Source organism: Pseudophryne corroboree, chromosome 8 (genome assembly GCF_028390025.1).
Source record: "Pseudophryne corroboree isolate aPseCor3 chromosome 8, aPseCor3.hap2, whole genome shotgun sequence".
In the NCBI taxonomy this organism is placed as follows: domain Eukaryota; kingdom Metazoa; phylum Chordata; class Amphibia; order Anura; family Myobatrachidae; genus Pseudophryne; species Pseudophryne corroboree.
In genome coordinates, this window is record NC_086451.1 from 237,806,165 (window position 1) to 237,830,608 (window position 24,444).

The window sequence follows — 24,444 nt, forward strand, 5'->3', positions numbered from 1 at the left end:
TCGACACTGGAGTCAGTATCCGTGTCGGCGTCTATATCTGCCATCTGAGGTAACGGGCGCTTTAGAGCCCCTGACGGCCTATGAGACGTCTGGACAGGCCCAAGCTGAGTAGCCGGCTGTCTCATGTCAACCACTGTCTTTTATACAGAGCTGACACTGTCACGTAATTCCTTCCAACAGTTCATCCACTCAGGTGTCGACCCCCTAGGGGGTGACATCACTATTACAGGCAATCTGCTCCGTCTCCACATCATTTTTCTCCTCATACATGTCGACACAAACGTACCGACATACAGCACACACACATAGGGAATGCTCTGATAGAGGACAGGACCCCACTAGCCCTTTGGGGAGACAGAGGGAGAGTTTGCCAGCACACACCAGAGTGCTATATATATATACAGGGATAACCTTATATAAGTGTTTTTCCCCTTATAGCTGCTGTATCTTTAATACTGCGCGTAATTAGTGCCCCCCCTCTCTTTTTTCTGTAGTGTAGTGACTGCAGGGGAGAGACAGGGAGCTTCCCTCCAACGGAGCTGTGAGGGAAAATGGCGCCAGTGTGCTGAGGAGATAGGCTCCGCCCCCTTATCGGCGGCCTTATCTCCCGTTTTTCTATGTATTCTGGCAGGGGTTAAATGCATCCATATAGCCCAGGGGCTATATGTGATGCATTTTTTGCCATCCAAGGTGTTTTTTATTGCGTCTCAGGGCGCACCCCCCCCAGCGCCCTGCACCCTCAGTGACCGGAGTGTGAAGTGTGCTGAGAGCAATGGCGCACAGCTGCAGTGCTGTGCGCTACCTTGTTGAAGACAGGACGTCTTCTGCCGCCGATTTTCCGGACCTCTTCTGCCTTCTGGCTCTGTAAGGTGGCCGGCTGCGCGGCTCTGGGACCCATCCAGGCTGGGCCTGTGATCGTCCCTCTGGAGCTAATGTCCAGTAGCCTAAGAAGCCCAATCCACTCTGCACGCAGGTGAGTTCGCTTCTTCTCCCCTTAGTCCCTCGATGCAGTGAGCCTGTTGCCAGCAGGTCTCACTGAAAATAAAAAACCTAAACTAAAACTTTCACTAAGAAGCTCAGGAGAGCCCCTAGTGTGCACCCTTCTCGTTCGGGCACAAAGATCTAACTGAGGCTTGGAGGAGGGTCATAGGGGGAGGAGCCAGTGCACACCAGATAGTCCTAAAGCTTTCTTTAGATGTGCCCAGTCTCCTGCGGAGCCGCTATTCCCCATGGTCCTTACGGAGTCCCCAGCATCCACTTAGGACGTTAGAGAAAATAAAATAAGTTACCGGGGACTTAAACAGAAAATTGACTAACAGCATTTCTATTTCTTTATGTTTGGTGTAAGTGTATTCATGGACCATGTAACTAATTCCTCATGGCGATGGAAATTATGTTTAGCAATTCAGATTGATCACAGGTATGAATACGGAACGTTAAATAGGCATACCTCCCCTCCACAGTCATCTAGGGCAGACTTCATTTTAGCTTTTCACTTAAAGCAGCATGAACATCTATTCTGCATACACAGCTTCAGGGCTAAAACATGCATAAAAAGCTGCTGCCAAACGGAAATATTTTTTTCCCATAAAGTTAATAAAACGCTTACCCAGTACATAAGACAGGATTAAATTCCATCCAGTTGTGAATGCCCAGATCTCTCCAACAGTGACGTAGCTGTACAAATAGGCAGACCCAGTCTTGGGGACCCTTGCTCCAAATTCAGCATAGCATAGACCAGCAAGCACAGAGGCGAGGGCAGAGGCGAGAAAACAAATGACTATTGCTGGCCCAGCTTCATCTTTTGCAACATCACCGGCCAGTACATAAACACCAGCTCCTAATGTGCTGCCAACCCCAAGGGCAATAAGATCTAATGTGGTCAAGCATCGGGCAAAGCAAGTTTCTTCATTGCCAAGGTCTATAACCCTCCTACGAATCAACTTCTTTCCAAATTGTGTAAATCCTCTACAGGTCATCTTTTTGAGGGCTTCTGTTTATCCTCTAAAAAAAAAAAAAAAAAGTAAAGAAAAAAAAAAGGTTAAAAATGATAGAGAACCGAAACGTACCACACATGCTTGATGTCTTCAATAATAGAGATAGTGGTTAAAGGCCAAGCAGATAAACACACAGCTTTATTGGTTTTCTTTCACATAAATTGTAGGCCTCTGCCTCTCTTATCGTAATACAGTAATGCAACATAAAATGGAAGTTGCTCAATCAAGTTAGTAATATCCCTCAGGTGCTTGACAGGGAGGGGTAAAAGCAAGAAAAAATAAGATTTTACTTACCGATAAATCTATTTCTCGTAGTCCGTAGTGGATGCTGGGACTCCGTCAGGACCATGGGGATTAGCGGCTCCGCAGGAGACAGGGCACAAAAATAAAAGCTTTAGGACTAGGTGGTGTGCACTGGCTCCTCCCCCTATGACCCTCCTCCAAGCCTCAGTTAGGATACTGTGCCCGGACGAGCGTACACAATAAGGAAGGATTTTGAATCCCGGGTAAGACTCATACCAGCCACACCAATCACACCGTACAACCTGTGATCTGAACCCAGTTAACAGTATGACAAACGTAGGAGCCTCTGAACAGACGGCTCACAACAATAACAACCCGATTTTTTTGTAACAATAACTATGTACAAGTATTGCAGACAATCCGCACTTGGGATGGGCGCCCAGCATCCACTACGGACTACGAGAAATAGATTTATCGGTAAGTAAAATCTTATTTTCTCTGACGTCCTAGTGGATGCTGGGACTCCGTCAGGACCATGGGGATTATACCAAAGCTCCCAAACGGGCGGGAGAGTGCGGATGACTCTGCAGCACCGAATGAGAGAACTCCAGGTCCTCTTTAGCCAGGGTATCAAATTTGTAGAATTTTACAGACGTGTTCTCCCCCGACCACGTAGCTGCTCGGCAGAGTTGTAATGCCGAGACCCCTCGGGCAGCCGCCCAAGATGAGCCCACCTTCCTTGTGGAATGGGCCTTGATAGATTTAGGCTGTGGCAGGCCTGCCACAGAATGTGCAAGTTGAATTGTGCTACAAATCCAACGAGCAATCGTCTGCTTAGAAGCAGGAGCACCCAGCTTGTTGGGTGCATACAGTATAAACAGCGAGTCAGATTTTCTGACTCCAGCCGTCCTTGAAATATATATTTTCAATGCCCAGACAACGTCCAGCAACTTGGAATCCTCCAAATCGCTAGTAGCCGCAGGCACCACAATAGGCTGGTTCAGGTGAAACGCTGAAACCACCTTAGGCAGAAACTGAGGACGCGTCCGCAGTTCTGCCCTGTCCGAATGGAAAATCAGATATGGGCTTTTATACGATAAAGCCGCCAATTCTGACACTCTCCTGGCTGAAGCCAGGGCCAGTAGCATGGTTACTTTCCATGTAAGATATTTCAAATCCACCGATTTGAGTGGCTCAAACCAATGGGATTTGAGAAAATCCAAAACTACATTAAGATCCCACGGAGCCACTGGGGGCACAACCGGGGGCTGTATATGTAGTACTCCTTTTACAAAAGTCTGGACTTCAGGAACTGAAGCCAATTCTTTCTGGAAGAAAATTGACAGGGCCGAAATTTGAACCTTAATGGACCCTAATTTGAGGCCCATAGACAATCCTGTTTGCAGGAAATGTAGGAATCGACCCAGTTGAAATTCCTCCGTCGGGCCTTCCTGGCCTCACACCACGCAACATATTTTCTCCAAATGCGGTGATAATGTTGTGCAGTCACCTCCTTCCTGGCTTTTACCAGGGTAGGGATGACCTCTTCCGGAATGCCTTTTTCCCTTAGAATTCGGCGTTCAACCGCCATGCCGTCAAACGCAGCCGCGGTAAGTCTTGGAATAGACACGGTCCCTGCTGAAGCAGGTCCCGTCTTAGAGGTAGAGGCCACGGATCTTCCGTGAGCATCTCCTGAAGTTCCGTTTACCAAGTTCTTCTTGGCCAATCCGGAGCCACGAGTATCGTTCTTACTCCCCTTTGCCGTATAATTCTCAGTACTTTTGGTATGAGAGGCAGAGGAGGAAACACATACACTGACTGGAACACCCACGGTGTTACCAGAGCGTCCACAGCTATTGCCTGAGGGTCTCTTGACCTGGCGCAATACCTGTCCAGTTTTTTGTTGAGGCGGGACGCCATCATATCCACCTTTGGTTTTTCCCAACGGTTCACAATCATGTGGAAGACTTCTGGATGAAGTCCCCACTCTCCCGGGTGTAGATCGTGTCTGCTGAGGAAGTCTGCTTCCCAGTTGTCCACTCCCGGAATGAACACTGCTGACAGTGCTATCACATGATCTTCCACCCAGCGAAGAATCCTTGCAGCTTCTGCCATTGCCCTCCTGCTTCTTGTGCCGCCCTGTCTGTTTACGTGGGCGACTGCCGTGATGTTGTCCGACTGGATCAACACCGGCTGACCCTGAAGCAGGGGTTTTGCCAGGCTTAGAGCATTGTAAATCGCTCTTAGCTCCAGTATATTTATGTGAAGAGACATCTCCAGGCTTGACCACACTCCCTGGAAGTTTCTTCCCTGTGTGACCGCTCCCCAGCCTCTCAGACTGGCATCCGTGGTCACCAGGACCCAGTCCTGTATGCCGAATCTGCGGCCCTCTAACAGATGAGCACTCTGCAACCACCACAGAAGAGACACCCTTGTCCGTGGAGACAAAGTTATCCGCTGATGCATCTGCAGATGCGATCCGGACCATTTGTCCAGCAGATCCCACTGAAAAGTTCGTGCGTGGAATCTGCCGAATGGAATCGCTTCGTAAGAAGCCACCATCTTTCCCAGGACTCTTGTGCATTGATGCACAGACACTTTTCCTGGTTTTAGGAGGTTCCTGACAAGTTCGGATAACTCCCTGGCTTTCTCCTCCGGAAGAAACACCTTTTTCTGAACCGTGTCCAGAATCATTCCCAGGAACAGCAGACGTGTCGTCGGGGTCAATTGAGATTTTGGAAAATTCAGAATCCACCCGTGCTGTTGCAGCACTACTTGGGTTAGTGCTACTACGTCCTCCAGCTGTTCTCTGGACCTTGCCCTTATCAGGAGATCGTCCAAGTAAGGGATAATTAATACGCCTTTTCTTCGCAGAAGAAACATCATTTCGGCCATTACCTTGGTAAAGACCCGAGGTGCCGTGGACAATCCAAACGGCAGCGTCTGAAACTGATAATGACCGTTTTGCACCACGAACCTGAGGTACCCTTGATGTGAAGGGCAAATTGGGACATGCAGGTAAGCATCCTTGATGTCCAGGGACACCATAAAGTCCCCTTCTTCCAGATTCGCTATCACTGCTCTGAGTGACTCCATCTTGAACTTGAATTTTTGTATGTACAGGTTCAAAGATTTCAGATTTAGAATAGGTCTTACCGAGCCGTCCGGCTTCGGTACCACAAATAGTGTGGAATAATACCCCTTTCCCTGTTGTAGGAGGGGTACCTTGACTATCACCTGCTGAGAATACAGCTTGTGAATGGCTTCCAATACCGTCGCCCTGTCTGAGGGAGACGTTGGCAGAGCAGACTTTAGGAACCGGCGAGGGGGAGACTTCTCGAATTCCAACCTGTAACCCCGAGATACTACCTGCAGGATCCAGGGGTCCACCTGTGAGTGAGCCCACTGTGCGCTGAAATTCTTGAGTCGACCCCCCACCGCCCCTGAGTCCGCTTGTAAAGCCCCAACGTCATGCTGAGGGCTTTGCAGAAGCCGGGGAGGGCTTCTGCTCCTGGGAGGGAGCTGCTTGGTGCACTCTCTTACCCTTTCCTTTGCCTCTGGGCAGATATGACTGTCCTTTTGCCCGCTTGTTCTTATAGGAACGAAAGGACTGCGGCTGAAAAGACGGTGTCTTTTTCTGTTGGGAGGGGACCTGAGGTAAAAAGGTGGATTTCCCGGCTGTTGCCGTGGCCACCAAATCCGATAGACCGACCCCAAATAATTCCTCCCCTTTATACGGCAATACTTCCATATGCCGTTTGGAATCCGCATCACCTGACCACTGTCGCGTCCATAAACTTCTTCTGGCAGATATGGACATCGCACTTACTCTCGATGCCAGAGTGCAAATATCCCTCTGAGCATCTCGCATATAAAGAAAAGCATCCTTTAATTGCTCTATAGTCAATAAAATACTGTCCCTATCCAGGGTATCAATATTTTCAGTCAGGGAATCCGACCAAACCACCCCAGCACTGCACATCCATGCTGAGGCGATGGCTGGTCGCAGTATAACACCAGTATGAGTGTATATACTTTTCAGGGTAGTTTCCAGCCTCCTATCAGCTGGATCCTTGAGGGCGGCCGTTTCAGGAGACGGTAACGCCACTTGTTTTGATAAGCGTGTGAGTGCCTTATCCACACTAGGGGGTGTTTCCCAGCGCGCCCTAACCTCTGGCGGGAAAGGATATAATGCCAATAACTTCTTTGAAATTAGCAGTTTTCTATCGGGGTTAACCCACGCTTCATCACACACTTCATTCAATTCCTCTGATTCAGGAAAAACTACATGTAGTTTTTTCAGACCCCACATAATACCCCTTTTTGTGGTACTTGCAGTATCAGAGATATGCAAAGCCTCCTTCATTGCCGTGATCATATAACGTGTGGCCCTACTGGAAAATACGTTTGTTTCTTCACCGTCGACACTAGATTCGGTGTCCGTGTCTGGGTCTGTGTCGACCGACTGAGGTAAAGGGCGTTTTACAGCCCCTGACGGTGTCTGAGACGCCTGGACAGGTACTAACTGGTTTGCCGGCCGTCTAATGTCGTCAACTGATTTTTGTAACGTAATTCCATAAACAAAGCCATCCATTCCGGTGTCGACTCCCTAGGGGGTGACATCACCATTACCGGCAATTGCTCCGCCTCCACACCAACATCGTCCTCATACATGTCGACACACACGTACCGACACACAGCAGACACACAGGGAATGCTCTTATCGAAGACAGGACCCCACTAGCCCTTTGGGGAGACAGAGGGAGAGTTTGCCAGCACACACCCAAGCGCTATAAATATATAGGAACAACCCTACAGAAGTGTCGTTTCCTTTATAGCAGCTTAATATATCAATATCGCCAAAAAAGTGCCCCCCCCCCTCTCTGTTTTTTTACCGTTTCTGTAGTGCAGTGCAGGGGAGAGTCCTGGAAGCCTTCCTCGCAGCGGAGCTGTGCAGGAAAATGGCGCTGTGTGCTGAGGAGATAGGCCCCGCCCCCTATTTCGGCGGGCTCTTCTCCCGGTGTTTGTGAGACCTGGCAGGGGTTAAATACATCCATATAGCCCCAGGGGCTATATGTGATGTATTTTTAGCCAGAACAAGGTATTATCATTGCTGCCCAGGGCGCCCCCCCCCAGCGCCCTGCACCCTCAGTGACCGCTGGTGTGAAGTGTGCTGACAACAATGGCGCACAGCTGCAGTGCTGTGCGCTACCTCATGAAGACTGAAAAGTCTTCTGCCGCCGGTTTCTGGACCTCTTCACTTTTCGGCATCTGCAAGGGGGTCGGCGGCGCGGCTCCGGGACCGGACTCCATGGCTGGGCCTGTGTTCGATCCCTCTGGAGCTAATGGTGTCCAGTAGCCTAAGAAGCCAATCCATCCTGCACGCAGGTGAGTTCACTTCTTCTCCCCCTAAGTCCCTCGTTGCAGTGAGCCTGTTGCCAGCAGGACTCACTGAAAATAAAAAACCTAATAACTTTTTCTAAGCAGCTCTTTAGGAGAGCCACCTAGATTGCACCCTGCTCGGACGGGCACAAAAACCTAACTGAGGCTTGGAGGAGGGTCATAGGGGGAGGAGCCAGTGCACACCACCTAGTCCTAAAGCTTTTATTTTTGTGCCCTGTCTCCTGCGGAGCCGCTAATCCCCATGGTCCTGACGGAGTCCCAGCATCCACTAGGACGTCAGAGAAATACACAATACAGGTTTTCCCAGGCACACCAAGGGGTATTAGCAATAAGATTTGAACACTACATGGTGGTAGATAATTCAGAAATCTTAGTTACATATATTTGCAATGATATGGTTAAGCCGCCAAGGCAAGGCATCTCTGACAGTGACTACCTCCAGTATCAGAAAAGACTTGAAGTTGGCTTGGAGACTTAATCATGTCTTTGCAAATATATGTAACTAAAATCGCTGATTATCTACCACCATGTAGTGTTCAATTTTATTGCTAATACCCCTTGATGTGTTAGGGAAAACCTGTATTGTGTATTTTACAGTAATGTAAGGTCCTCAGTATACTCTGCAAATCTGACATTTAGGTTGTTTTAGTCCTAACTAGACATAAATTGCAGCATGCTCATTCAGGACGAATGGATTGTTGGAGTGATAAACACTCCTGACTGGTTATGCATTCATCACTTAACTGTGCATACTGCGACGTGAACCTCTGATATTTAGCCAAAAATATTGAATGGTCAAGTAGGAGAGATCCGGTGGCAACAAGTTGTATATGGGCACATTTATATTATGTGCCATCTATTGTACATCAGAGATCAGATTATTTTGCAGTGGAAGGCAAACTGCAGTGAGGTGCTATAACATGTTCACTGGGGTGTAGTATGTGATGCCGGCGGTCGGGCTCCCGGCGGCCAGCATAATGGCGCCGGCATACCGACAGCTGGGCAAGCGCAAATGAGCCCTTTGCGAGCTCGCTTCGGGCACGGTGGCGCGCCACGCTATATATTCTCCCTCCAGGGGGGTGTGGACCCCGAAGAGGGAGAAATGCTGCCGGTATGCCGGCGGTCAGGATTCCGGCGCCGGTATGGTGGTCGTCAGGAGCCCGGCCGCCGGCAACCTGAAGACCACCCGTTCACTGTTTTGAACAAATACCAATATAACAAGTTACAGAGGAATAAAAGAAAAAACAAAAGAAAAAAAAACAAACAAACAGACAAACAAACAAACATAGTGTTTTGTGTGTTCTACCCCGAGTTCAAGGTAAAACCCACAATTAAACAAACCAACAATAACTAATATAAACAATGAACCTGAGATGAACATACTTTACTGGTTTATATATTACAGTGCTGGTATACAACAGGATTTTGTAAAAGGACTGTAAAGCACAAGTTTGTCATTTTTGTTGTGACAACTACCTATGATCTATGTTCTGTGCTCAGAATGCATTTTTCTTCTGCAATGAAAAACCGGTTTCCTCCAGAACTATTCTCTCTCATTCACCTATTAATACTCAGTGATAACTACACTAGATCAATAGTTATTGATGGCTTTTGGGAATACAGAAAATAAATGACATGCCAAAGGTTGCTACAAGCCCAATACATAACACTGAGCAATGAAAGGACATTTCACTCTCTTATTTAAACAAACGTCCCTCATTTAACAAGTTTTGCTAACTATAAAGTGATGACATCTGTATGTGAATGATATTTGCCCAGTAAATGAGCACTAACTAGCTAAGAAAAGAGCTAAAGATACAAGGTGCCTGTTTTACAAAGGGATTGATGATTCTGTAATCCTTAACACAGTTAAGCATACTCTAGCAAAGGTATAATGTAGCATTTAATGACCGATAAATGGAATTGTTTACGTCACCCACCTACCTAATCCCACAAACTGAACAGTATTTAAAGATCAAGATGTTTTATCATATGACAGCCATATTAAGAGACTTAGCGGGAGATTCAATTGTTTGAAAAGTCAGTTGAGTGTCTGTTTTTCCTCTTACGTCCTAGAGGATACTTGGGTCCACATTAGTACCATGGGGTATTTACGGGTCCCTAGGAGCCATGGGCACTTTAAGAAATCAATAGTGTGGGCTGGCTCCTCCCTCTATGCCCCTCCTACTATACTCAGTTTAGAAAATGTGCTCAGAAGAGCCGGTCACGCTTTGGAGAGCTCTTGAAGGAGTTTTCTACTTTTATTTTTAAGGTTTGTTATTTTCAGTCAGGCTGTTTAGGCAACAGCCTACTACTTCGTGGGACTTAGGGGGGAGTACGACCCAACTTCCAATAGAGTTAATGGTCCCGTTTCTTTGCTGGCAGGACACTGAGCTCCTGAGGGAGCTATTTGCAAGCCACACCATGGTGTAACATACCCTCCCACAGCAAGCCGCCACCCCCTAACAGAGCCTGAAGTTCTAAGAGTGGTGAGTACAGCGCCAGCGCCACAGTTAGCGGGTCGCCGGCAGGAATGGCGGCACTAGGGTAGGAGCGCAGCTCTGAGTGCAGGCTGCGCTCCAGGGAGGCTCAGACAGGACACACGCTGCGTCGGGGTCCCACTGTGAGGGGCGCGCTGAGCCACCCATCGTACCCACACTGGCCACACTTGCTAACAGGTGTCTCTACAGTTGGTCAGCACAAACTACAAAATCCTCAGGGCCAGTATAAATATTATAGAGTGCGGGAAGCCACGTGCCATTTTAGGGGACGGGGATTCCCACTGAACGGATCCAGCAGCTCTCCAGCGCCATTTCCCTACGCAGATCAAACACAGCAGCATTACAAGGGACACGCAGCTCCTCTGACAGGACCCCAAGTCTCCTCAGTGGTCTTGGTGAGGATGGGGGGGGGGGGGGGGGGGGGGGAGAAGCAGTGTACATATTATAAGCACTACTTAGGTGCTTGGTTATTGCGACCCAGCTTAGTTTTACTACTGCTAAAGGGACGCTGTGTGGCTGGCCCTGAAATCTGTGTCTGACTACATATACTGTGGGTCACCAGTGGGGGGCGTGGGGGGTAGTGCGTGCGTGTGTGGACTCGCTACCCTGTACTCAGGATAATGTTCACTCCCAGTCCAGTGGTGCTGCACCCCCGTGGTTGGCTTCCATTAAAGGAATGATTTCAGATATTTCAACTAAGCTGTCTAATAATGAAAAGGAAACACAATTCTTGAAGCAGTCTATGGATGACCTGATACACAGAGAGATTCAGCTCCCATGCCTACACACTAAGCTCTCGCCATTTGCCCACAAAAACGTACTCTGGCCCAAATCATGCAGGGTGATATACGAGTGGGGGGGATGCCGTCCTGTCACAGGGAATACAGGCCCTCATTGAGGCTATCAGAACTGTCCTACATCTTCCTGACAAGACAGATGAGGTTGAAGAGGAATCTTATTTTAATACTAAAAAGAAATCCTCGGCTACCTTCCCCGCTTCAAAGGAACTAAATGCCCTCTTTGAAGAAATGTGGGTAAACCCTGATAAAAAATAAAATAAAAAAAAATTTCAGATCCCCAAGAGATTGATTTCTTACTTTCCCTTTCCTGCAGAGGATAGGAAGAAATGGGAAAACCCGCCGATTGTGGACGCATCTGTGTCCAGGTTGTCGCGTAAGATAGTCTTACCGGTTCCCGAGGCTGAGTCTTTAAAAGACGCTGCTGACCGCAAGATTGAGACCAATCTCAAGTCTTTATTCACATCGGCCGGGGTGGCCCAGAGACCCACTATTGCTTGTGCATGGATCACTAGGGCCATTGCTGAATGGTCAGGTAATCTAATGGACGGTTTAGGGACGATATTGTTTTACTCCTGCAGCATATTCAGGATTCGGCTAACTTTATGGTGGAGGCCATCAAAGAAATTGGTCTACTCAACGCACGCACCACTGCCATGGCAGTGTCAGCACGCAGGGGCTTGTGGCTACGCCAGTGGACCGCGGATGCGGATTCCAGGAAAGGCGCGGAAAGCCTGCCATTCACGGGTGAGGCTCTGTTTGGAGATGAACTGGATAAGTGGATATCCAAGGCTACGGCGGGTAAGTCTACATGCCTTCCTTCCGCAGCAACACCAGCTAGGAAAACCTACTCTTCTCCAACTCTGCAGTCCTTTTGGACAGCAAAATTTAAGGGCAAATCCAAGGGTTCTTCTACAACCTTCAAAGGGAATAGATGTAAGCCAAGGAAACCCGCTGCTGCAGGTTCTCAGGAACAGGCCTCCGGGTCTGCTTCCTCAAAGCCTTCAGCATGAAGGTGGCGCACACTGCCTCGAAGACAGGCAGGTGGGAGCCAGGTTGCGTTATTTCAGTCACATATGGGCAACATCATGCCAAGATCCCTGGGTAAAAGATCTTATCACACAGGGTTACAGACTGGAGTTTCAGGAACTCCCGCTTCTCAGATTCTTCAAATCAGGCTTACCAGCTTCTCCAGAAGAAAGTGTGACGTTACAGGCAGCAATTCAGAAACTGGTACAGACCCAGGTCATTGTTCCAGTTCACCTACAAAACAAAGGATTTTATTCCAGCCTATCTGTGGCACCAAAACCAGACTGTTCGGTAAGGCCCATATTGAACCTCAAGTCACTGAACCCGTATTTAAGGGTTTTCAAATTCAAGATGGAGTCTCTGAGAGCAGTGATCTCGAGTCTGGAGGAGGGGGAATTCCTGGTATCTCTTCATGTTCCGATTTGGCCGCCTCATCAGGCTTATCTAAGGTTTGCATTGCAGGACTGTCACTACCGGTTCTAGGCCCTGCCATTTGGCCTCTCTATGGCACCAAGGGTGTTTACCAAAGTAATGGCATAGATGATGTTTCTCCTCCGCATGCAGGGGGTGAACATTATACCATACCTGGACGACCTGCTGATCAAGGCGCCGTCCAGAGAGAAGCTGTTGCACAGCACTGACCTGTCGACTCGCCTACTTCAGGATAAATGGGTGGATTCTAAATCTGCCGAAATCTCACCTGGACCCAACAAGGAGACTTCCGTTCTTGGGAAGGATACTTGATACAGAGGCACAGAAAGTGTTTCTTCTGATGGAAAAGGCATTGGTGATCCAGTCAATAGTGCGGGATGTCCTGAAACCGTCCCGGATATCAGTGCATATTTGCATCCGCCTCCTAGAAAAGATGGTAGCCGCTTACGAGGCACTACAGTACGGAAGGTTTCACGCAAGGACCTTCCAGCTGGATCTGTTGGACAAGTGGTCCGGATCGTATCTTCACATGCACCAGAGGATACGTTTGTCGCCAAAAGCCAGGATCTGCCTTCTGTGGTGGCTTCAGACGTCTCACCTGACAGAGGGTCGCCGGTTCGGGATTCAAAATTGGATTCTGCTAACTACAGACGCAAGCCTCAGAGGTTGGGGAACAGTTCCAAGGAAAATGGTCATGTCAGGAGGCATTCTTCCGATCAACATTCTGGAACTAAGGGTCATATACAACGCCCTTCTTCAGGCGTCACATCTTCTTCTAGATCAAGCCATTCAGGTTCAGTCGGACAATGTGACTGCTGTAATGTACATAAACTGGCAGGGAGGAACGAAGAGCAGAGCTGCGATGTCAGAGGTAACAAAAATTCTCCTCTGGGCAGATAGACACGCGGTGGCATTGTCGGCAATCTTCATTCCAGGGTGCACAACCTCCACCCAGGAGAGTAGGGCCCTCACCCACAGGTGTTCGAGTCCTTAACACGTTGGTGGGAAATTCAACAGATAGACCTGATGGCCTCATCTCAACAAGAATCTAAAGCGCTATTGTTCCAGGTCGAGGGACCCACAAGCTATGGCAGTGGATGATCTGGTGACTCCATGGCTTTACCAGATGGTTTACGTGTTCCCACCTCTTCCATTGATCCCAAAAATTCTCAAGAAAAGGTTCAAGCGATTCTCATTGCTCCAGATTGGTCGAGAAGGGCCTGGTAGGCGGATTTACTGGGGTTGCTCCTGGAGGACCCGTGGCCTCTACCTCTGCGAGAGGATCTTCTGCAGTAGGGGCTGTTCGTCTATCAAGACTTACCGTGGCTACGTTTGACGGCATGGAAGTTGAGCGTCAGATTTTAGCCCGGAAAGGCTTTCAGAGCAAGGTTATTCTGACCCTGATCCAAGCTAGGAAAGGGGTAACGTCTAAATATTACCACCGTATTTGGAAAAAATATGTCTTGTGGTGCGACAACAGGAAATTTCCTGCCCTGGAATTTCAACTGGGACGTTTTCTCCTTTTTCTACAGTCAGGTGTGGATGTGGGCCTACGTTTGGGCTCCTTGAAAGTCCAGATTTCGGCCTTGTCCATTTTCTTCCAGAAACAATTGGCTTCCCCTTCCTGAGGTTCAGATGTTCTTGAAGGGTGTTCTACACATCCAACTGCCCTTTGTGCCTCCCACGGCACCTTTAGATCTTAACGTGGTATTGGGTTTTCTGCAATCGGACTGGTTTGAACCTTTACAGGAGGTTGACATTAAATTTCTTACATGGAAGACTGTTACACTGTTGGCCTTGGCTTCCGCAAGGCATGTGTCAGAACTGGGGGCATTGTCTCGCAAAAGCCCCCATTTGATTTTTCATGAGGATAGAGCTGAACTCAGAACTCGTCAGCAATTTCTTCCTAAGGTGGTGTCTGCGTTTCATATCAACCAACCTATTGTGGTTTCGGTGTTTACAGACACCTCTGCTACCTCTAAATCCCTGGATGTGGTGAGGGCTTTGAGGAGCTATGTGAAGAAGACGGCTTGTCACAGAAAATCTGACTTGCTGTTTGTTCTCTATGATCCCAAGTAAATTGGGTGTCCTGCTTCAAAGCAGTCTATCGCTCGCTGGATCAGACTTACTATCCAGCAGGCTTACTCATCGGCAGGATTGCCAGTTCCGAAAGTACAGGCCCACTCTACTAGGTCTGTGGGTTCTTCCTGGGTGGCTGCTCGGGGTGTCTTGGCTTTACAGCTCTGCCGAGCGGCTACTTGGTCGGGATCGAACACGTTTGCCAAGTTCTACAAGTTTGATACTTTGGCCGCTGAGGACCTTCAGTTTGGTCATTCAGCTCTGCAGGAACCTCGGCACTCTCCCACCCGGTTTGGGAGTTTTGGTACATCCCCATGGTACTAATGTGGACCCCAGTATGCTCTAGGACGTAAGAGAAAATAGGATTTTAATTAGCTACCGGTAAATCCTTTTCTCATTGTCCGTAGAGGATACTGGGCACCCGCCCGGTGCTTCGTTTTTCTGCACTGTTTCTTGTTAAGTGTTATTGTTGGTTCAGCCGTTGCCGTTCCTGTTCAAGTTGGTTAGCATGGCTTTCCTCTTGTTGGTGTGTGCTGGTTCGAATCTCACCACTGTTCAGTTTAATCCTTCTCTCGAAGTATGTCCGTCTGCTCGGGCACAGTTTCTAGACCGAGTCTGGTAGGAGGGGCATAGAGGGAGGTGCCAGCCTACACTATTGATTTCTTAAAGTGCCCATGGCTCCTAGTGGACCCTTCTATACCCCATGGTACCAATGTGGACCCCAGTATCCTCCTCGGACTAAGAGAAAAGGATTTACCGGTAGGTAATTAAAATCCTATTTTTCCTATCTAACAGACATGAAAAAACAGACACCCAACCGACTTTGCAAACATTTGAATTCCCCCCTTAATCTGCTTTAGGCCTGGCACATCCTCCCCCATTAACCGTAGGTAAATTTTCATAAAATATTACAGTAAAACACACAAAAATGCTGTTAAGGCATTACTTCCATATAGTGGAACTTTTTATGGGTGTCAATTTGGTTCAGAAGCCATTGCAATAAAACGAACATTTAATAGAGTTTGACACTAGTTTCACGGCTTGAAAAGCTAGGGTATATTCTTAGGGTAGCACTGTCCACACTTACCATCACTTTGAGCCTTCCGAAGAAAAATTATCAGAATTTGCTCATCCAAAAAGGATTGCAGCATGAGCAAGCTGATCTAAAAATACCAGTGACTGAGCCAAATGCTTGCATGCCTCTGCTGTCCCAATGAGCAGCCGTATCAGGAGCCTGTGCTTACATGGTATTACCATGCCTCGTCCTGTCTAGCTAACTACACACCACTTGTGTGAGCCACAGGCATGCAGAGACCAAAACCACTGAGCCTAGTACACACAAAAAAAACAAAAAAAACAAATACACATGCACACGAAGGGAACGTACTAAAGTATCCACAAACAGCACCCAATGGACTCTACAATTAATTTTAAGTTGAGGTTTGGGGGAAGACTTATAGAGAAACTAAACTTTTTCAAAACTGTTATTTTTCCTAACATTTACAAAATGATCCCAGAACACTACTGGACTGGGCTCTGGTGTTCCACCTGATCCAATAAGTTACTCTGTCTCTATCTGACATCAGTGGTGGCCTGCAGGTGATGCTTCTACTATCATTATGTCCATGATTCAGAACTACTGACTTCATGAAGAAGCTAGGAGCAATCAGAAGGTTACTGGACCGCCCACAATTCAAGCAGTCTGCTAGATTGAGACGACCAACAGCCCCCAGGTAGATATAATAAAAAGTAAAGCAAATAAAGATGATCATGCACAGAAATAGAAGATTAACATGAGATGTAAAAGGAAACACAAATTACACTGTGCTTATTGGAAACAAAACACAATCAGTGGATGCTCATTATCCATCTGCAAGTGATCTTTTCAGCAGCAGCAGTCAGACAGTCTTGTATCCCATGTGAGCCATATACAAATCCTTCATGTGCACATCACGCTGCCACGCTAGATTTCCTAGCAAATCTACTAATGCATGATTGGCTCAGAGAAATATATTCCAATTTCTAGAAAACCCCACGACAAGCTCCTGTAGGGCTATGAGGGCATTTTCCTGCTCAGTGAAGCAAAATCTTCTTTACTGCAATTAGAACAAATACCCTTACCAGCAATAAGAAAGATGTTAAATAGGAGAAGTAAAACTGGTCAACTGAGCGGAAGCAATTTACCATACAGACAGATCACTAATTACTTTTCACAGCCAAACATTAAATGGATAACATAACAGGGGAAAATATACTCCCCTAGCACAATGAAAGCAGGTCTGCAAATAACAAGGCATCTGGATTTTAGTAATATTGAAGAGAAGCTGCTGAACTGCTCTCCATAGAGAAGACAAACTGTGGAGTGGAGTGGAGTGCCCTCCTGTCCACCATGACGCCAACATGTAGATGAAGCTGCCCCAAAAATGTAACAAAGAGCTTGGAGGAATTTTCTCTAATGCATTAACTGGGATGAAAACCTTGTTCCCTAGGCAAGCTCTGATCATTTTCAAAAGGGCTTTAACAGTGTATTATTATGACAATTCTATACTTATATGGCACCACAAGGGTTCCGCACTGGTTAACAAAGTACATAAACAATGAGGAGAACAAGAACAGTACAAGACACTGCAGGAGAAATACATGGTTTATAAATATTTCTGCATCAGGGGTCATAATAATCTAATAAGGGTTAGGTGCTGTTGTAGGGGGATCAGTACGAAATCCCGCTGGACGGGTTCCCGGCGGTCGAAATACCGACACCGGAATCCCGACCAGCACAATCCCGACAGGGGTGGCGAGCGGAACGTAGCCCCTTGCGGGCTCGCTGCACTCGCCACGCTGCGGGCACACTATTTTATTCTCCCTCTATGGGTGACGTGGACACCCACGGAGGGAGAATATGTTGTGATTGTGCCAGTCGGGATTCCGGTGTCGGTATTTCGACCGCCAGAATTCCGTCCGGCTGGATCTTGACCGCATTCCGTTGTAGGGAGTATGGAGTAGATGGTAGTGGGTGTGGATCATAGGGTTGACCACACTTAGGTCGACAGTCATTAGGTCGACCACTATTGGTCAACAGTGACTAGGTCAACACCTGAAATAGATCGACACTGCCATTAGGTCGACATGAGGTTTTGTTTTGTATTTAAGAATTGGTTTAGTTTTCTTCGTAAAGTGACTGGGAACCCCAATTAGTGCACGGAGTCCCCTCGCATGGCTCGCTATGCTTCAGGCAAAGTGCCTAGCAACAGGTTACTATTCCCAATCATAGTCCATGTGGATCGTAAAGTATGGAAACTTTAAAAAAAAAAAATCGTGAAAAACTCATGTCGACCTTTTTCCATGTTGACCTATGGACCATGTCGACATATTGCATGTCGACCAATAGTGGTCGACCTAGAGACCGGATACCGATGATTTTATATGTAAGGGAATGAAAGCACAAGAGGGAAGAGGGCCCTGCTCGTGAGAGCTTACATTCAAAAAGGGAGGGGCAGACATACAGGGGTGACACAGATGGGGCAGACCGTGAGCACGGGACAGAGGGTTAGGATGAGAGATGGGTAGCTTTGATGAAGAAGTGGGTCTTAAGAGCCCGTGTAAAAAACAAATCTTTAGAAGAGGATCAGAGCCAACACAACTAGAGTGTTGCTTTTACAGCAGGTATAAAAAAAAAGAGCCGAACTTGCAATACTGACAAAGCCAGTGTTTATAATTTGGTATTTTTCCTTTAGTTCTGCAAAAGGATGTAGCACCAAATAATATATTGGCCATTTTCATCACGCCGCTTCACATGATGAGGATCCTTATTATCTGGATACAATCAGTTTGTTATAACTGTTACCCCAGAACCACCCGAGAGGCAATATGTATGTCTGGTATAATATCAGCAACATCATTCCCGAGCATTCTAAAATAGGAATCAAAGAAGGTAAATGGGTAGCAGGTTTAACTTATAAATAGATTGGTTTTTGTCATTTTATTGGAAATTAAACAATATCAACAAACCCTTAGTAGAACAGAAACAATTTAAAAAGAAAAATTTATTTCTTTAACCCTGACTAACTTTGCACATGGCAATATATAAAAAGCAGTCAGTCCATGGTGCCGTTCCTTCTATTGTGCTCTAAAAATTATTTTAACATTGCATTATTTATGAAAAGTTAGCACTCACTACCAGTACACTACATACTAGTAAAACACTGTGGGCCTAATTCAGACCTGATCGTAGCCGTGCAAAATTTAGGGCAGCTATGATCAGTGACTCAGATGTGGGGGGACGCCCAGCACAGGGGCAGTCCACCACACGTCTGGCCCTACCCCCCCCCCTCCCCACCATACTTTTGTATTTGACGAGTAGCTCCCTACCTGCGCAGCTTCTATGCGCTGGCAGGGAGCTACCCATCGCTGTCCGGGTCGCAGCGGCTGTGTGTGATGTCACGCAGCCGCCACGGCTCGCCCCCCGCACAGTCTGGGCACGCCCCCCCACACACAGTTCGGGAACGCCTGCGTTGATGACCGCGCCCCTAAAACGGCGGCCGAATGCTGCTGGCCTGCCCACTTCCGCCCAGGTCAATCAGGCAGAGGCGATCGCAGGGCTGAGATGGCCATCGGCTGTCTGGAAAACACACAGCAGCGATCAGGTCTGAATTAGGCCCAATATTGGTAAAAGCAGAATGAATGAAAACCCCTCCATCAATAACGCATTTCTTGTTCATCCAGTATTACCCGTTTTTCCAGCGCATTTGTAGGAGAGCCATAAGAGAGCAAAATAACAAAACATAAGAAAAACAATTTATCACAGCTGTAATGACCTTTGTTTAAGGAACCAGAGCTCCGTTAATAAGGAAGTTCTATCATGAATTAAAAAATAAATCAAAAGCAGGACACTGCTCACTAAGTATCCAAGGAAACAGGATCTAAAGGAACAAGACAGGCATCACATGGATGTCCTACATCTACGCAATCATAGGTGACAGGAGGCCGACTGAATTGTCAGTAATTCCAGGTGTGTATGCACCTGTAATCTAACCTTCTATATAAACACCCCCCCTCCCCCCGAACATTTCAGTATAAAAAATAAATATTTCCCAGACATGAAAATAGAATAAAGAGACAGAATGTCCCAAGCTCATTTATGCGTGCAACAGGAGGGTAAACCTGCTCTGAATCATGTCGCCTGGGAAGCGACAGGGTCAGCTCCATGTAAAGTCACCTAATGAACCTTGAAAGAAGTGATGGACATGAGGAAGACAGATCAAAGCTCTCTGTGCATTCTGAACATTTTACCATGGCATTAGCTGTCTATACAGGATATGAATGTTAAGATTAAGCAAAATGCAAGTGAAAAGCAATAAACCCTTCTAATTCATATTTTCATATGGGGGAAGATTTCCCATTTTAACCTTGATAGTGCTCACTTTTGGTACACTGCACATTGAACTGTGCTATTGGGGGTAATTCTGAGTTGATCGCAGCAGCAAGTTTGTTAGCAATTGGGCAGAACCATGTGCACTGCAGGGGGGACAGATATAACGTGCAGAGAGACTTAGATTTGGGTGGGTTATATTGTTACTGTGCAGGGTAAATACTGGCTGCTTTATTTTTACACTGCAATTTAAATTCAGTTTGAATAAACCCCACCCAAATCAATCTCTCTCTGCACATGTTATATCTGCCCCCCCTGCAGTGCACATGGTTTTGCCCAATTGCTAACAAACTTGCTGCTGCGATCAACTTAGAATTAGGCCCATTGGGGGTAATTCCAAGTTGATCGCAGCAGGAAATTTTTTAGCAGTTGGGCAAAACCATGTGCACTGCAGGGGAGGCAGATATAACATGTGCAGAGAGAGTTAGATTTGGGTGGGGTGTGTTCAATCTGCAATCTAAATTGCAGTGTACAAATAAAGCAGCCAGTATTTACCCTGCACAGAAACAAAATAACCCACCCAAATCTAACGCTCTCTGCAAATGTTATATCTGCCTCCCCTGCAGTGCACATGGTTTTGCCCAACTGCTAAAAAATTTCCTGCTGCGATCAACTTGGAATTACCCCCATTGTGTGAAAGACTAGCGTACATCTGATAATATGCTTTCCTGCTATTGGATTCGTATAGCTTTATTTAGCAATCCATAGGGAGGGATGTATCAAATAACGCCAAGTATCCAGCCCCTATTTAAAATGTGCACCAAAGTTTTACGCCATATGCATGATTACTTACCTGCTATGACAGCTCTTCCAAAGTAGAGCTGTCCCAGCAAAATACTGACTTCTGGGTTTTTGACACACTAGTCCTTTTGTGCATGCACGGTTCTCATCCAGGGTATGAACAAGCTGCTGGGTGGCAGACCTGTTACAGAACGACGTCTATGGGCTTCTGTAGGCAACTGCATCTATAGATGATGTTGCCTATTAGGCTCAAGCTCCAGAAAGTGAAACCACATAGAATTCTATGGGGTTTGCTGTGCTGCAGGTCCGCAACAGATATCTACAATATCTGTTGAACTATCATCTGGACACCCAGCAACAGTGTCTAGGTCAACACCATATGGTCGACAGGTACAAAGGTCAACACATGTTTTGTTTTTTGGGGGTGGGGTGGGAGGGGGTGTTTACATTTTTTCCAACATCTGCTTTATTTACTATCCTCTTGGACTACAATTGGGAATAGTAATCTGCCTGAAGTGTGGTGAGTAAAAGTGAGACCGCGAGGGTACACATTTCTGCTGATGGTGGTTACATATGATGAAACATGCAAGATTTCACCAATAAAAATGAAAAAAAAAACAAAAACAAAAAAAACACTTGTGTTGACCATTTGTGTGTCAACCATTGTCATGTTGACCTTTTGTACCTGTCTTTGTAAAAGGTTAGTACACAGAACACTACAACCATCCAAATAACTTATTCCAATCCAGAAGTTCCTGTTGACAAGGTGGGTAGGAAAATAAAATAATAATAATAATAATAATAATAATAATAATAATAATAATTGGAAGAGCACATGAGGTAAGATGGCCCTGATCACAAGAGCTTGCAATCTATATGGGATGGGCAGAAAGACATGTTGACAAAGAGAGATGAGTTGTGTGAAGAACATTGGGGGTCATTCCGAGTTGTTCGCTCGCAAGCTGCTCTTAGCAGCTTTGCACACGCTAAGCCGCCGCCTACTGGGAGTGAATCTTAGCTTATCAAAATTGCGAACGAAAGATTAGCAGATTTGCGAATAGACACTTCTTAGCAGTTTCTGAGTAGCTCCAGACTTACTCGGCATCTGCGATCAGTTCAGTGCTTGTCGTTCCTGGTTTGACGTCACAAACACACCCAGCATTCGCCCAGACACTCCTCCGTTTCTCCAGCCACTCCCGCGTTTTTCCCAGAAACGGTAGCGTTTTTTCACACACACCCATAAAACGGCCAGTTTCCGCCAAGAAACACCCACTTCCTGTCAATCACACTACGATCACCAGAACGAAGAAAAAACCTCGTAATGCCGTGAGTAAAAAACCTAACTGCATAGCAAATTTACTTGGCGCAGTCGCACTGCGGACATTGCGCATGCGCATTAGCAACTAATCGCTCCGTTGCAAGAAAAAAAATACAGAGCTAACAACTTGGAATGACCCCCATAGTTGGGCGAGTTAGGCTGGATACACATCAGACGATATATTGTCCCGACGTGGATCATGACAATATATCTGGCATATAGACTACTGTGTACCTGCGACTGCACACTCCCGCGGGTTTTCACATCTGACGTTCTGCACATCAGTTGTGATGACCTAGCAGGAGACAGAATACAATCTAAATGCAGGCATAAATGATTTATTGTGTGGCCATGCAATATTGTTTAGGGTGTATGGACGACCGATGTATCATTACATCAGCTGTCCCAATGGCTGAAAACCAGTGACCTGCTTTTAGGATGAAAGCGGTTATGGTTTGATAATGTTGCTTCTTGGGAGCCTGTTTGAAGCTTTGGAGAGAGGTGGAATAACTGAAAGGGAGAGTGACAGTGTTCTAGTGGGGAGCAGCAAGGGTATAATCCTGGAGGCAGGAGTGGAGAGGGGAGGTAACATCATTTTCTACAACTGAAAAGCTGAGCCAAGCAGCAGGACTGAAGATGGACTGGAGTGGAGCAAAGCAGAAGTCAGTAAGGCCAGAAGAGTGGAGGTTACAGAAGTGCATTTGAGAAAATGACCAGTAAGTGGATAAAAGTCTTTGTTGCCTCCAGGGTGAGAAAGGCTCGAATCCTGGAGATATGTAGAAGGTAGAATTGGCAAGACTAAACGTCTAGTTTTATGCAGAGGACAGAGTCCATGATAACTTCCATACAGCAGTCTTGAAGGATAGAACAAATTTGTGATGTTATCAATACAAAGTGAAAAAGAGGGAGGGGTGAGGACACTGGAGGGTCTTAGGCAGGCATATTTAGGGTTTGGGAAGCAGCCTCCCATTCCAATAGATGTAGAGCTGATGTTTGCTTAGTGGATGCCCATATACTGTATTAACTGTCACTTGCCAAGGATTCTTTATTTACATAGTGTGTGTGGTCCAATGCTCTATGAAGTCATCAGCATATAAACATTAACTTGACTAACGTTTGGGTACATTAACTGGTAACAACAAATGCATGTACAAATCACAGGTCTTTATTTGCCAACTATACACTAGCAATAAGGAAATTTATGGTAAGAACTTACTGTTGTCAAATCTCTTTCTGCGAGGTACACTGGATTCCACAGGGAATACCATCGGGGTGTAGAGTTGGATCTTGATCCGAGGCACCAACAGGCTAAAAGCTTTGACTGTTCCCAGGATGCATAGCACCGCCTCCTCTATATCCCCACCTCCAGGCACTGGAGCTCAGTTTTGTTAACCAGTCCAATGCAGTAGCAGGTAAGAGAGACAATAAAAGTCAGTAGCCACAGCGAACCACATTCTCACGACAGGAGAAGGTACCAGCGGCTAATGCCATGCAAACCCAAAGAAGCCAAGTGCGTCAGGGTGGGCGCCCTGTGGAATCCAGTGTACCTCGCAGAAAGATTTAACAACGCTAAGTTCTTACCATAAATCTCCTTTTCTGCAGCGGTGTACACGGAGTCCACAGGGAACAACATCGGGGATGTCCTAAAGCAGTTCCTCATGGGAGGGGACGCACTGTAGCGGGCACAAGAACCCGGCGTCCAAAGGAGGCATCCTGGGAGGCTGAAGTATCGAAGGCATAGACCTTATGAACGTGTTCACCGAGAACCAAGTGGCCACCAGGCACAATTGTTCAAGGGTCACACCACGGCGGGCAGTCCAAGAAGGTCCAATAGCCCAATAGCCCGAAGGCCAGCCTGTACATAAGCATGTGCTATCACCATTCTAATCCATCTGGCCAAGGTCTGCTTATTATCAGGCCAGCCACATTTGTGAAAATCAAACAGAACAAAGAGAGAAACAGATCTCCTAAGCAAAGCGGTTCTCTTCACATAAATACGGAGAGCCCGTACCACATCCAAAGACCGCTCTTTGGAGGATAAACCTGGAGAGGTAAAGGCCGGAACCACAATCTCTTGGTTAAGGTGGAAAGATGACACCACCTTAGGCAGATAACCAGTTCTAAGAAACGCCCAGTCACGGTGAAAAATCAGAAAGGGTGACCGACATGACAAGGGTGAAAAATCAGAAAGGGTGACCGACAGGACAAGGCACCCAAGTCTGAAACCCATCTAGCAGAGGCAATAGCCAGCAAAAACAAGACCTTAAGCGTAAGCCACTTAAGATCCACAGACTCAAGGAGGTTCAAACGGAGACTCTTGTAAGGCATCCAGAACCGACAAATCCCAAGGAGCCACAGGGGGAACATAGGGAGGTTGAATCCGTAAAACACAGAGTGAATGTATGATCATCAGGCAGAGTCGCAATTTTTCTCTGAAACCATATCGACAAGGCAGAAATATGAACCTTGAGGGAGG

The 24,444-nt window shown here is 46.8% G+C and overlaps 1 protein-coding gene and 1 long non-coding RNA gene across 3 annotated transcripts in view; one reads left to right on the forward strand and one right to left on the reverse strand.

Moving 5' to 3' along the window:
- The window catches only part of LOC134948870 (uncharacterized), a 413,168-nt gene that overhangs the window by 232,925 nt on the left and 155,799 nt on the right, over positions 1-24,444 (forward strand). The gene's annotated exons all lie outside the window — the stretch shown is intronic.
- Positions 1-24,444, reverse strand: part of SLC7A3 (solute carrier family 7 member 3) — an 88,572-nt gene that overhangs the window by 44,220 nt on the left and 19,908 nt on the right. For both annotated transcript variants that reach the window (XM_063937127.1, XM_063937126.1), the window contains exon 2: positions 1,610-2,004. In XM_063937127.1, coding sequence (XP_063793197.1) covers positions 1,610-1,979 — 370 coding nt within the window. In that variant the 5' untranslated portion in view covers positions 1,980-2,004. The remainder of the gene's footprint in view (positions 1-1,609; positions 2,005-24,444) is intronic.